Source organism: Cucurbita pepo, chromosome LG10, assembly GCF_002806865.2.
Source record: "Cucurbita pepo subsp. pepo cultivar mu-cu-16 chromosome LG10, ASM280686v2, whole genome shotgun sequence".
In the NCBI taxonomy this organism is placed as follows: Eukaryota; Viridiplantae; Streptophyta; class Magnoliopsida; order Cucurbitales; family Cucurbitaceae; genus Cucurbita; species Cucurbita pepo.
The window spans coordinates 2,718,916-2,731,241 of record NC_036647.1 but is presented as its reverse complement, the minus strand read 5'-3'; the positions used below and the strand labels follow the sequence as shown (position 1 = coordinate 2,731,241).

The 12,326-nt window shown below is 37.5% G+C and overlaps 2 protein-coding genes across 3 annotated transcripts; both read left to right on the top strand.

Moving 5' to 3' along the window:
- Positions 1 to 4,652: 4,652 nt before the first annotated feature.
- Positions 4,653 to 7,403, top strand: LOC111803538 (subtilisin-like protease SBT1.7). The gene is made up of 2 exons (XM_023687992.1): positions 4,653 to 4,887; positions 4,974 to 7,403. Exon 2 carries the CDS (start codon positions 4,979 to 4,981, stop codon positions 7,268 to 7,270), a length of 2,292 nt encoding a protein of 763 aa, XP_023543760.1. The 5' UTR covers positions 4,653 to 4,887; positions 4,974 to 4,978; the 3' UTR covers positions 7,271 to 7,403.
- A 1,994-nt stretch (positions 7,404 to 9,397) lies between these two features.
- Positions 9,398 to 12,239, top strand: LOC111803076. Of its 2 annotated transcripts, XM_023687345.1 has the most exons (3): positions 9,398 to 10,503; positions 11,049 to 11,080; positions 12,008 to 12,239. In XM_023687345.1, the coding sequence occupies exons 1-3, from the start codon at positions 9,533 to 9,535 to the stop codon at positions 12,019 to 12,021; spliced, it is 1,017 nt and encodes a 338-aa protein (XP_023543113.1). In that variant the 5' UTR covers positions 9,398 to 9,532; the 3' UTR covers positions 12,022 to 12,239. The 2 variants fall into 2 exon arrangements, with proteins under 2 accessions (XP_023543113.1, XP_023543114.1); XM_023687346.1 differs by lacking the exons at positions 11,049 to 11,080; positions 12,008 to 12,239 and adding an exon at positions 11,314 to 11,545 and having other exon boundaries at positions 9,398 to 10,535.
- The last annotated feature ends 87 nt before the right edge of the window (positions 12,240 to 12,326 follow it).

Here is a 12,326-nt window from a genome sequence, read left to right as displayed (position 1 = left end):
TGGCCAAACACATGATTTCAATAAATATATGTATAGCTTTTTATTATTATTATTATTTGTTTTTTTTTTCTGCTGCTACATCAGTATAAAAATACGCAAATACTTTATATTTTGCCTAAAAATATATATTCAACTTTAATTTGGGAGGAAAATCTTTAGTAATTTTAAAAAATACCCTTAATTTTAATAGTGTTTAAAAAAAACTTTAAATTTTAAAAAAGTTTCATTAATACTCTTCAACTTTTTAAAAAAGTTAAAAAATATTCTTATAATTAATATTATGTTTAAAAAATACCTATAGATTCTAAAACTAGAATTAACACTCTTCCTCTTTATTAAAAAAAATAAAAATAAAAAGATATTATTAATTTTTTTTTAATTTTAAGAATATTTTTAAGATTATCAATTTTAAGAGTAATATTAATTTAGTTATCTTCGCGGCTTGTGGTAACGTCAAAACTTCAATATACATTTCCCATTATTTCTTATTTTTTGCATTATCATATTCAAAGATAAAAGTACAAACAATAAATGTTATTTATTGCAACGCTGTTTTAATAGAAGAAAGATGTATCTTTTCCCATTTAAGAACTTCACAAAAAATGCAATACCACCATATTTAATATAAGGTAACAAACAACTACCCCAAATTAATTTTAAGCAATAAATCCACAAATTTTCTGTTATGGGTAAATTCATTTTAGTTCCCCTATGGATTTTTTGGTCTAAACTGTTGGTGGTTTTTTTTTTNAAACTAGACCGACTCAAATGAACCAGACCGAACCGGATGCCACCATCTTTTATTTTCTTTTCTTGTCCTTTTTTAAAGTNTTTAAATATGCTACAAAGAAGTATAAAAAGAGACAAATTTTAGTAAATGTTGTTCATTTTCTACCAATACATACGGCGTAAATCAATGAATACCTTGTGTTTTGTTTTCACTATTTACCTGTCAAACTCATCATAATATATCGTGGATAAATTTAATGGTTGCATTTTCTAATAAAAAAAGATATTAAAAATTTCATTTAAAAATAAATAATAACGCGTACGGTAAAATTAAAATGTCAAACTTATCATATAACACATATATCTTGGATAAGCCTAATAATTGCGTTTTATAATAAAAAATATTAAAATTATCTCTTTAAAAACAAATAAATAAAATATACATCTGAGCGCGGTACCTGCAAAATTATATTCGGCGATATTATTTAAGACTGGAAATTATAAAAATCTATATTTTTCACTTTTATTTAATACAACATTAGTAATTATGGATGGGCCGAAAGATATGGTTGGTGGTAGTCCAAGGGCAGGTGGGACTTTCCAACCCGACAGGCGACGAATTGAACCCTGTTAATTAATTATATTTTTCTCGAGTCGTAAAATTGGAATATTATACCTATTACAAAGCTAGGCACTACAGCTGAATCCCAATTTATTCGAAAATTGCCATTTACATCCCCGGGAACAAGATAGGTTTTCAAGTTACTCCATGATTGTTTTAAATATTTTGAAAGTAACTCTAAAGGGTAAATAAGACATTGTAGCACCATTTACAAGTTCGACGTTGATGGAGACCTCTCGATATTCCTAACCAAAATATCCTTTATCTTGATTACATCATCATACGTTCACAGAGCTCGATCAAAGTAGTTTTAAATAATTACAAAATTATTGTAAGATAAGTAAATAATACGAGATAAAATAGAAAAAAGATAGGTAGGAATGAATATGAAAGTAGTTGGAGATTGCTGATGTGTTACGACAACCATAGAAATTAGAAGAAAAGTGGCAAAAAAGAGGTCCCCTAACGCAACTCTTCCAGTTCGTCTAAAGCGACGTGTGGATATCAAAATCTTCGTTCCACCGCAGACCAAAANGTAGCTGGAGATTGTCGATGTGGTTATGACAACCATAGAAATTAGAAGAAAAGTGCCAAAAAAGAGGTCCCCTAACGCAACTCTTCCAGTTCGTCTAAACGACGTGTGGATATCAAAATCTTCGTTCCACCGCAGACCAAAACTACCTATCTCCTCCGGTGGTCGTGCCTAAGTTGGAAAATTTTCTTATACCATCACATACTGCCTCTGATTCTCATGTTACCATAATTTAAGAAATTATGGATTATTACGTAAAATCCAATAATATTTTTATTATTATTATTTTGTTTATATATAAAACAAACAATGGACATCTCGCCCTTCAAAGGAAACCACGTGATCCCGGCCCCACCGTTTATTATTTTCCACAAATTGGAGCATTTACATTTTCTAGGGATTCTTCTATCCCTTTGTTTTTCATGAACTTATAAAAAAAAGTGATGTAAAATCGATATTTTCTTTTCTTGAATCCCACGTTCGAATCTTTTAATTATAATAATAGGATTCCCATAAGCCAAAAGAAATATAATTGAAGTTTAAGAATATAAAATCAAATTAAATTTAAAAATGTAAAATTTTATTAAACATGGAATTTAAAATTTTCCAAATTTTTTATTTTGACCGGCTACCAAATTGATAGGCATAGTTCATCGTTCAATTTGCTCTAAAATCAAGCTTAAGCTCAACGGCCGCCTTACCCCTTAAGAGGGAAAGAAAATTCGCCAAAATTCTTTTTTATGGAATGATTTTGAACACTGTCCCTTCATTTATCATAAATTTTTAGGGTCTATTTCNAACTACCTATCTCCTCCGGTGGTCGTGCCTAAGTTGGAAAATTTTCTTATACCATCACATACTGCCTCTGATTCTCATGTTACCATAATTTAAGAAATTATGGATTATTACGTAAAATCCAATAATATTTTTATTATTATTATTTTGTTTATATATAAAACAAACAATGGACATCTCGCCCTTCAAAGGAAACCACGTGATCCCGGCCCCACCGTTTATTATTTTCCACAAATTGGAGCATTTACATTTTCTAGGGATTCTTCTATCCCTTTGTTTTTCATGAACTTATAAAAAAAAGTGATGTAAAATCGATATTTTCTTTTCTTGAATCCCACGTTCGAATCTTTTAATTATAATAATAGGATTCCCATAAGCCAAAAGAAATATAATTGAAGTTTAAGAATATAAAATCAAATTAAATTTAAAAATGTAAAATTTTATTAAACATGGAATTTAAAAATTTTCAAATTTTTTATTTTGACCAGCTTCCAAATTGATAGTCATAGTTCATCGTTCAATTTGCTATAAAATCAAACTTAAGCTCAACGGCCGCCTTACCTCTTAAGAGGGAAAGAAAATTCGCCAAAATTCCTTTTTATGGAATGATTTTAAACACTGTCCCTTCATTTATCATAAATTTTTAGGGTCTATTTCAAAAGTGGACAATATTCGTATGACCTTTTACTTTTTTTTAAAAAGTGATACAAGATTAATGATTCTAATGGTCATTAAATAATATGGTATTAAATTTTCATATATTCTGTTGCTTAGGAAGCACTGTAATGGGACACATAAATTTGGAGTTATCCCATAATTAATTTGCAAGTTTTTCATTTGTAAAAAAATAAAATGACGTAACTATATCTATAATGTGTGTGATATTGAAACCTATTAGATAATTACGCTTGTAACAACTACAGCTGTTATTGTACTTACTTTCTATTAGACGGCTGGCAGTTTTTTGTATTTATATGACGGATTTTTTTATAAATAATATAAAAAAGTTTTAATTCTAAATCATGTATATACATTCTTTTAAGTACATAGCCGTTAAATAAATTTATTAAATAAATAAATCGAATTTTAGATTTGCTTTTGGTAATATAATAATAATAAAAAAATAAAAAATCGGGCATTGGAAATGATGAGGCCAAGTGGGTAGATGTGAATATGGCAATAATATAAAATCATTAAAAGAAAATTGAAAATGAGGTCGAAATTTGGCCGCTTATTTGGGAGTAGAAAATATCGGATAGCTTTCCGTGAGTTAAAGTCTCGCTACCAGACACAACTGACACATACCCGTGAACCAGCCACGCTTAAACATTTTTTTCTTCCCACTTTAACCTTCCTAAACATAAATTAATAAAAATATGTTTATAAGAGATAACACGTATTAATACAACTTATAAATTTTTATGTATATTTTAATTATAAAAGTATTCTAAATTTTTTTAAAAAATTAAAGAGTATTAATGAAATTAGGTTATTGATAATTAGTATATGAATAAAAAACGGATGGTTAAAAAGACGTGTAGAAATAGATTGGTATGAGATAAGTATATAAATATATAAATTTCAATGTAAACAAAAAGAAAAAAATAGGTACTCATTTCCTACCTACATTATTAATGATTTTTTCCACATAACTTAGTCAATAATATAATTACGCCATAAAATCAGCTCACCATTAGTAAATGATTACCTATGCAATTTGAATTATGTTTTATAATTTTTTTTAGAATTTAAGGGTATATAAATTTTGAAAACATATGATATACATTATGGTTAAATTATACCAAATATATGGAATTGTGTATATTATTAAAAAAATATTCATGAATTTAAAAAGTTTGTATATTATTTTTTAATTCAAGGAGGATTAGAAAAAATTGAAAATTTAAGATTATTTCTTGAATGAAGTACAAATTTAGGATATATATATATATATATATAATAAAGCTAAGTTTAAAGTGCTTTTAAGTAGCAAAAGGTGAGGGTAGGAGGGAAAGAGTAGAAGAAAAAGCGGTTGTACACGTGATGAAAGGAAGAAGTAACTCCTCCCCCTCCTCCTCCATTACCATTAGCGTTACCCCTTCCACGTTCCTGCAGAGCTGTCGCTAGGTCCTCTTCCGTTTTGGCTCCACTCCACGCAATTATTCAATCACTCAACAACACAACCACTCCCCACCCCCCACTCTCTCTGGTTTTTTTTCTGTTTCCCTCTCCATTTTATAAATCTCCCCACCCTCATTTCCCTCTTCTATTTTGATGCTTTCTTTCTGATTGCAGAGACAATGGAGAAGCCGGTTTGGGTTTTTCTACTTTTCTGTTTCTTCTCTGGGCCGTTCATGGCTGCTGCTGCTGCACAGAAGAAGACTTACGTCGTGCACATGGCCAAGTACCAAATGCCCCAGACTTTTGAGCACCACTTGCACTGGTACGATGCGTCGCTCAAATCGGTGTCCGACACGGCCGATATGATCTATGCTTACAAAACCGTCGTTCATGGGTTTTCAACCAGATTGACGGCGGAGGAAGCTCAGCGACTGGAGGCCCAACCTGGGGTTCTGGCTGTGGTGCCGGAGATGAGATATGAACTTCATACAACTCGTACTCCTCAGTTTCTTGGACTCGACAAGAATGCAGATCTGTACCCTGAATCAACCTCCACATCGGAGGTTATCATCGGAGTTTTGGATACTGGGGTTTGGCCGGAGAGTAAGAGCTTCGACGATACTGGGCTCGGACCGGTGCCGAGTAGCTGGAAAGGAGAGTGTGAATCAGGTACCAATTTCAGTGCGTCGAACTGCAACAGGAAGCTGATTGGAGCCAGATTTTTCTCCAGGGGCTACGAGGCGACTCTCGGTCCGATCGACGAATCGAAAGAATCGAGATCTCCGAGAGATGATGACGGACATGGAACCCACACCGCTACCACCGCTGCTGGTTCTGTGGTTGAAAACGCGAGCCTATTTGGCTACGCGTCCGGCACCGCCCGTGGGATGGCCGCACGTGCGAGGGTTGCCGCCTACAAGGTCTGCTGGGCGGGCGGATGTTTCAGCTCCGATATCTTAGCCGCCATTGAAAAGGCTGTGGAGGACAATGTTAATGTCCTTTCCATGTCTCTCGGCGGCGGAATATCTGACTATTACAAAGACAGCGTCGCCTCGGGAGCTTTCGCCGCCATGGAAAAAGGCATCCTCATTTCTTGCTCTGCTGGGAATGCCGGCCCCAGCCCTTACAGCTTGTCAAATACGTCTCCATGGATAACAACCGTCGGCGCTGGAACATTAGATCGCGATTTCCCGGCGTACGTCAGTATCGGCGACGGCAAGAACTTCTCCGGCGTTTCGCTCTATCGAGGCAAGTCATTGCCGGGAACGTTGTTGCCTTTTATTTACGCTGCTAATGCGAGTAACTCTGCCAATGGAAATTTGTGTATGACCGGTACTTTGATCCCCGAAAAAGTGGCCGGAAAGGTCGTGTTCTGTGACCGGGGTGTCAACCCTAGGGTTCAGAAAGGGGCGGTGGTCAAAGCCGCTGGTGGAATCGGAATGGTGTTGGCCAATACCGCCGCGAATGGAGAAGAGCTGGTGGCTGATTCTCATCTTCTACCCGCCTCGGCGGTGGGTCAGAAATCCGGTGACATTATACGGAAGTATCTCATTTCGGATCCAAAGCCGACAGTGACGATCTTATTCGAAGGGACGAAATTGGGGATCGAACCGTCTCCGGTGGTGGCAGCGTTTAGCTCCCGAGGACCAAATTCTATCACTCCTCAGGTGCTGAAGCCCGACATAATCGCCCCTGGCGTCAACATCTTAGCTGGATGGTCAAAAGCAGTGGGACCGAGTGGTTTACCCATCGATGAAAGACGAGTGGATTTCAACATTATCTCTGGAACCTCCATGTCCTGCCCCCATGTGAGCGGTCTCGCCGCCCTAATCAAGGGCGCTCATCTCGACTGGAGTCCGGCGGCGATTCGATCGGCGTTGATGACAACAGCCTACACAGCTTACAAAAACGGCCAAAAGATCCAAGACATCGCCACCGGAAAACCATCCACCCCATTCGATCACGGTGCCGGACACGTCGATCCCGTCTCAGCCCTCAATCCGGGTCTTGTTTACGATCTAACGGTGGACGATTACCTGGACTTCCTCTGCGCACTCAACTACACTTCGTCGCAGATCAACTCCCTGGCGAGGAGAGATTACACTTGCGACTCGGGGAAGAAGTACAGTGTCAACAATCTCAACTACCCTTCATTCGCCGTCGTTTTCGACGGCGTATTGGGCGGCGGAAGCAGTGGTTCCAGTGTAGTGAAGCACACCAGAACTCTCACAAACGTCGGCTCCCCAGGAACTTACAAAGTCTCAATCTCGTCGGAGACCAAGCTGGTGAAAATCTCCGTCGAGCCGGAATCATTGAGCTTCACCAAAGCCAATGAGAAGAAGTCATACACAGTCACATTCACAACCGCGACTGGTTCCTCTGCACCGCCGAGCGCTGAAGGGTTCGGTCGAATTGAATGGACGGACGGGAAGCACGTTGTGGGAAGTCCGATTGCGTTTAGTTGGACGTAGAAAGAGGGCAATGAAGAAGATGGGCCTGAAAGTTAATGTAATATTTGTCGATTTTCCAGCGAGAAATAGAGCTGGTTTCAATGTTTCTTTTAACATTTTGTTCTTCTACTCTACCCAGAAAAAGGAAAGGAAAGGATAAATTTAAAAAAAAAAAAAAAAATTGATAATAACAGGAAATTGCGTTTGCTGCTTTCATAATCCCTCGTAATTGCGTTTATCTCTAACTGGGTTCTTGACTTATTAATCCGAAGGCTCTTGCAGTAAAGCTGGAACCTCTTGAAAAACATTTATTTTGATGTGTACTAAGATATTTATATTGGTGGACTTGTTTATGAGACGTGTATTTTAAGAAATTTATAACATAATAATAATTTTTTAAAATTAATAGTACCATGTGCCGCAGGTTTTTTATTTTTTATTTCTCGAGCTCTATGTGTCATAGAACATGGGGGATCATGATTCATAAAGCTACATATGGATAACACATGAACAACAGTGGCAAGATATAACATTTAAATTTATGCATTTCCAATCATTTCCCTTTGTGGTAGACATACAAAAGCCCACAAAGGGCCCACCATATATTACTTGGGCCACAACGTGTAAGCCCATGGGCCAAGTAATATATGAAATAAGACGGACTAAGCTCCTACAGAACACGTGTGAACGAAAAACACCAAAAAATACAGGCGGAGCGTAAATCTCATTTAAATTACTGGTCTATAGTTAGGGTTGAAAATTTAAACCTACGATTTGGAGGGTGTATTTAGAATACGTTAAGCACTCCTTTTAAAATATTTATAACAAAAATTGTTTTTAGGTTTTAACATTTTATAAAGAAGCACTTTCAATTACAACAATTTCTTATTTGACAACAATCACATTATATTTTTAAAAGCTATTTTTGTTCCTTTTAAACCATTCATTTTAAAGTTATATGCTATGCTACACACTTTAAATTAAATTATTAATTTTTTTTTTGTCAGATTTTAAAAGAATAATGCTCTAGATTTTTGCTTTTATTTGCTTTTATTTTCAAATACTCTTATACTTATATGTATATATAAATGATCAAAATGAGGAGTTGTTCACTTTAGAACATGTCCTTTCTACCTCACCTGGGGCTGGTTCCCATCTTTTACTTTTAAGACAAACTCTTCTCTCTTTCTGCCTCACTTTAACTTTATCCATAAGGTTAAAAAGAAGGGAAAATGGTAAATAAATAAAGAATGGGTTTGGTCCAAAGCATATGGAAGAGGAAGAGAGGCATATAAAAATAAGATCTCAAATTAAATCCCAAGTCTAAGTTCCAAAGTGGTCTCTCTTTTCTCTGATTTTCTTTCTTTCCTTCCTTTTGAGAAATCTCCACTAAACTCTCAAAGCTGGTAATTTCTCTCTTTTAGCTTCCAAATCATTCACTTTTTTGGCAGAAAAATCTTCATTTTCCTTCACTACCCACTTCTGCATGCATAATAATATTACCCATTTCTTCTGATTTGAATCCTTTTCCCCTTTTCTAACTATCTAAAGGGCGCCACTTTNCACTCTTCTCTCTTTCTGCCTCACTTTAACTTTATCGATAAGGTTAAAAAGAAGGGAAAAGGGTAAATAAATAAAGAATGGGTATGGTCCAAAGCATATGGAAGAGGAAGAGAGGCATATAAAAATAAGATCTCAAATTAAATCCCAAGTCTAAGTTCCAAAGTGGTCTCTCTTTTCTCTGATTTTCTTTCTTTCCTTCCTTTTGAGAAATCTCCACTAAACTCTCAAAGCTGGTAATTTCTCTCTTTTAGCTTCCAAATCATTCACTTTTTTGGCAGAAAAATCTTCATTTTCCTTCACTACCCACTTCTGCATGCATAATAATATTACCCATTTCTTCTGATTTGAATCCTTTTCCCCTTTTCTAACTATCTAAAGGGCGCCACTTTGGGGGTCCATTGCACTTCTTTTGAGCACTTTTTGAAAATTCCTTCCCATCTTCTGTTTTTATAATATTTTCTAGTTTGAATGATCTTGGGTGTTCAACATTATTAATTCATGTTTAACATCTTAATCATGATCACCCATATATGATATATATATATAGATGGAAACCAATCCATTTCCACCATCCAATTATCAATTCCCTTTGCCTTTTCAGTGCTTCCAAATGCTCTGCCTCTTTATAGTCTGTCTCCCTTTGCCTTCACATTCCATCTCTCTCACTCTGTTTTTGGTTTCTTCTGTTATTTAACCAAAATCTAATTCTTAGACTCGAAAATGGGGAGAAGCTATGCTAATGAAGGATGGGGCGAAGATGAATTTTACATGGAGCAACTCGACCACGAAGACGAAACTTTATCCTTGTGCGATCTTCCCATACATGTGGTCAAAGACGACAAACCCCATTTTCTGTTCGAAGAAAAGCTCGGAGCCGGCGAGAAACCCATTGCCGCCGTCGACGACGAAGAATTTGATTTTGGTTCTTTAGGGGGTTTCAGTAATTCTTCCGCTCAGCCGCCGCCGCAAATGTGTTTGGCCGACGAGGTCTTCTACCAGGGTAAACTTTTGCCCGTTCGCCTCTCTGTTAGCTCCGACACCACCTCCGCTGGATTCCACCGCCGGCAAGGCTCAGGCTCCGGTTCGTTTGGGAACATCAGAAGTATTAATAGCAGTGGAAGCAGTAGCAGTAGAAGCCAGTGCTCTTCCTCGAGCGTAACTACTACTTCCATAACAAGTACCTCCGCTGTTAGAAACTCGCTGCCCAGAGTCCCGAATTTATTCCACTCCCACCCGAGCCCCAAACCCCAAATTAAGGCCTCGCCTATCACGTTTCGACAGGCGAGCACCGGCGGAGGCCGCCAAATATCCTCCTCCAAGTGGGATTTTTTCCGGTTAGGGGTAGTGAAAGCGCCCGGAATGGAACTACAGGATCTCAAACACCGGAGCAGCACGAGGAGAAACTCCTCCGTCAGCCGAAGCGACAGCGAGAAGGCCTTTATTCCTGCTGCAAGCAACGGGAACAGCATGAAGGAGATTATGAGGAGACCTCGAGCTAGTGTATCAATAGAGAGAAAGCACGGGGGGATTCTGAGCGGAGTTGGGTGCAAGTGTTCGGTCGGGTCGACGGTGACGCCGGCGCCGAAGACGGTGGTAGTAAGGAGGAGGAAGGGGAACCGTAAGAACACTCCAGAAAAGGAAAAAGAAGAACAGGAAAAGTTAGCATTGTCTCGTGATCGAACGTTTGAATGGCTATGTTAGACGAACACGACTCTCCACAATGGTATGATATTGTCCACTTTGAGCATAAGCTCTCATGGCTTTGCTTTGGGCTTCCCAAAAGGCCTCATTCCAATGGAGTTAGCATTCCTCACTTATAAACCCATGATCATTCCCTAAATTAGTCGATGTGGGACTTCCATCATCCAACACCTCCCCTCGAACAAAGTGCGCCTCCCCTTAATCGAGGCTCGACTCCTTTGGAGTCTTAGTCATTTTTGACTGCCTTCGAGGAGGGGCTTGGCTCCTTTTCTTTAGGAGTTCTTTGTTCGATATTTGAGGATTTGAGGATTTACCAATTTATTGGCACGACTAAGTTTAGGGCATGGCTCTGATACCATGTTAGACGAACACGACTCTCCACAATGGTATGATATTGTCCACTTTGAGCATAAGCTCTCATGGCTTTGCTTTGGGCTTCCCAAAAGGCCTCATTCCAATGGAGTTAGCATTCCTCACTTATAAACCCATGATCATTCCCTAAATTAGTCGATGTGGGACTTCCATCATCCAACAGGCTAAAGGAGCTCTCGCATGCATCCTTTCCCTGTGAGGCTTAGACTTAGCCTTAGACACCTAAACTCATCAACAATGCCACGCATGCTTCTAATACTTAATCTCTCTTCCTCTGTTAACAAAAAATTGAGCTCCTTTTTCTTTCACTTTAATGATAAAATTGGGGAACTCTGATTTATGATTATGGGTATGTTGGCTTGTTTTTATAATGTTTTTAGTTCACAAATCACAAATTAATGTCTAAAGGGAAAATGATTGTGGCGCAGAGGGAGGGGGTTGAGCATCGGCAATGGTGGGAGTCATGAGAAAGAGAGGCGTTGGCGATGGACGATAGTGACAGTCATGATTAAAGTGTAGAGTGAATATGCTTTTATGGGTGAGAGAGAGCCAATGAGGAATGGAACAGGACAACAATGCCATTGGATCATTCTCGTACTGTTTCAAATTTTGTGATTGCCAAATGTTTCGTCTTTTTAAAAGAAAAGCTAATTTTGGCATAACTTCTTTTTCAGCGAGCTTTTGTTGGCTCTTCTACATTTGGGAGGGTCTCCAATCCTTTTACCCAGTTTCTAAACTCCAATCAATATATGAACAGCTTCCAGAATCATGATACATGTGATGTAAAATTCTTATAATAGGCTAACTAAACTAAACACATTTAATATTATTAAAATGGTGAGATCTCACATCGGTTGAAGAAGAGAACGAAACATTTCTTTATAAGGATGTGAAACCTCTCCCTAATAGACGCGTTTTAAAACAGTGAGGCTGATGGCGATATGTAACCGGTTAAAACAGACAATATCTACTAACGGTGAGCTTAGGTTGTTACAATATCATTTAACCGGGGAAGTCGAAGTCACATTCAACAAAAAGTTAGACCTAATTGACTATGATNTATAATGTTTTTAGTTCACAAATCACAAATTAATGTCTAAAGGGAAAATGATTGTGGCGCAGACGGAGAGGGTTGAGCATCGGCAATGGTGGGAGTCATGAGAAAGAGAGGCGTTGGCGATGGACGATAGTGACAGTCATGATTAAAGTGTAGAGTGAATATGCTTTTATGGGTGAGAGAGAGCCAATGAGGAATGGAACAGGACAACAATGCCATTGGATCATTCTCGTACTGTTTCAAATTTTGTGATTGCCAAATGTTTCGTCTTTTTAAAAGAAAAGCTAATTTTGGCATAACTTCTTTTTCAGCGAGCTTTTGTTGGCTCTTCTACATTTGGGAGGGTCTCCAATCCTTTTACCCAGTTTCTAAACTCCAATCAAT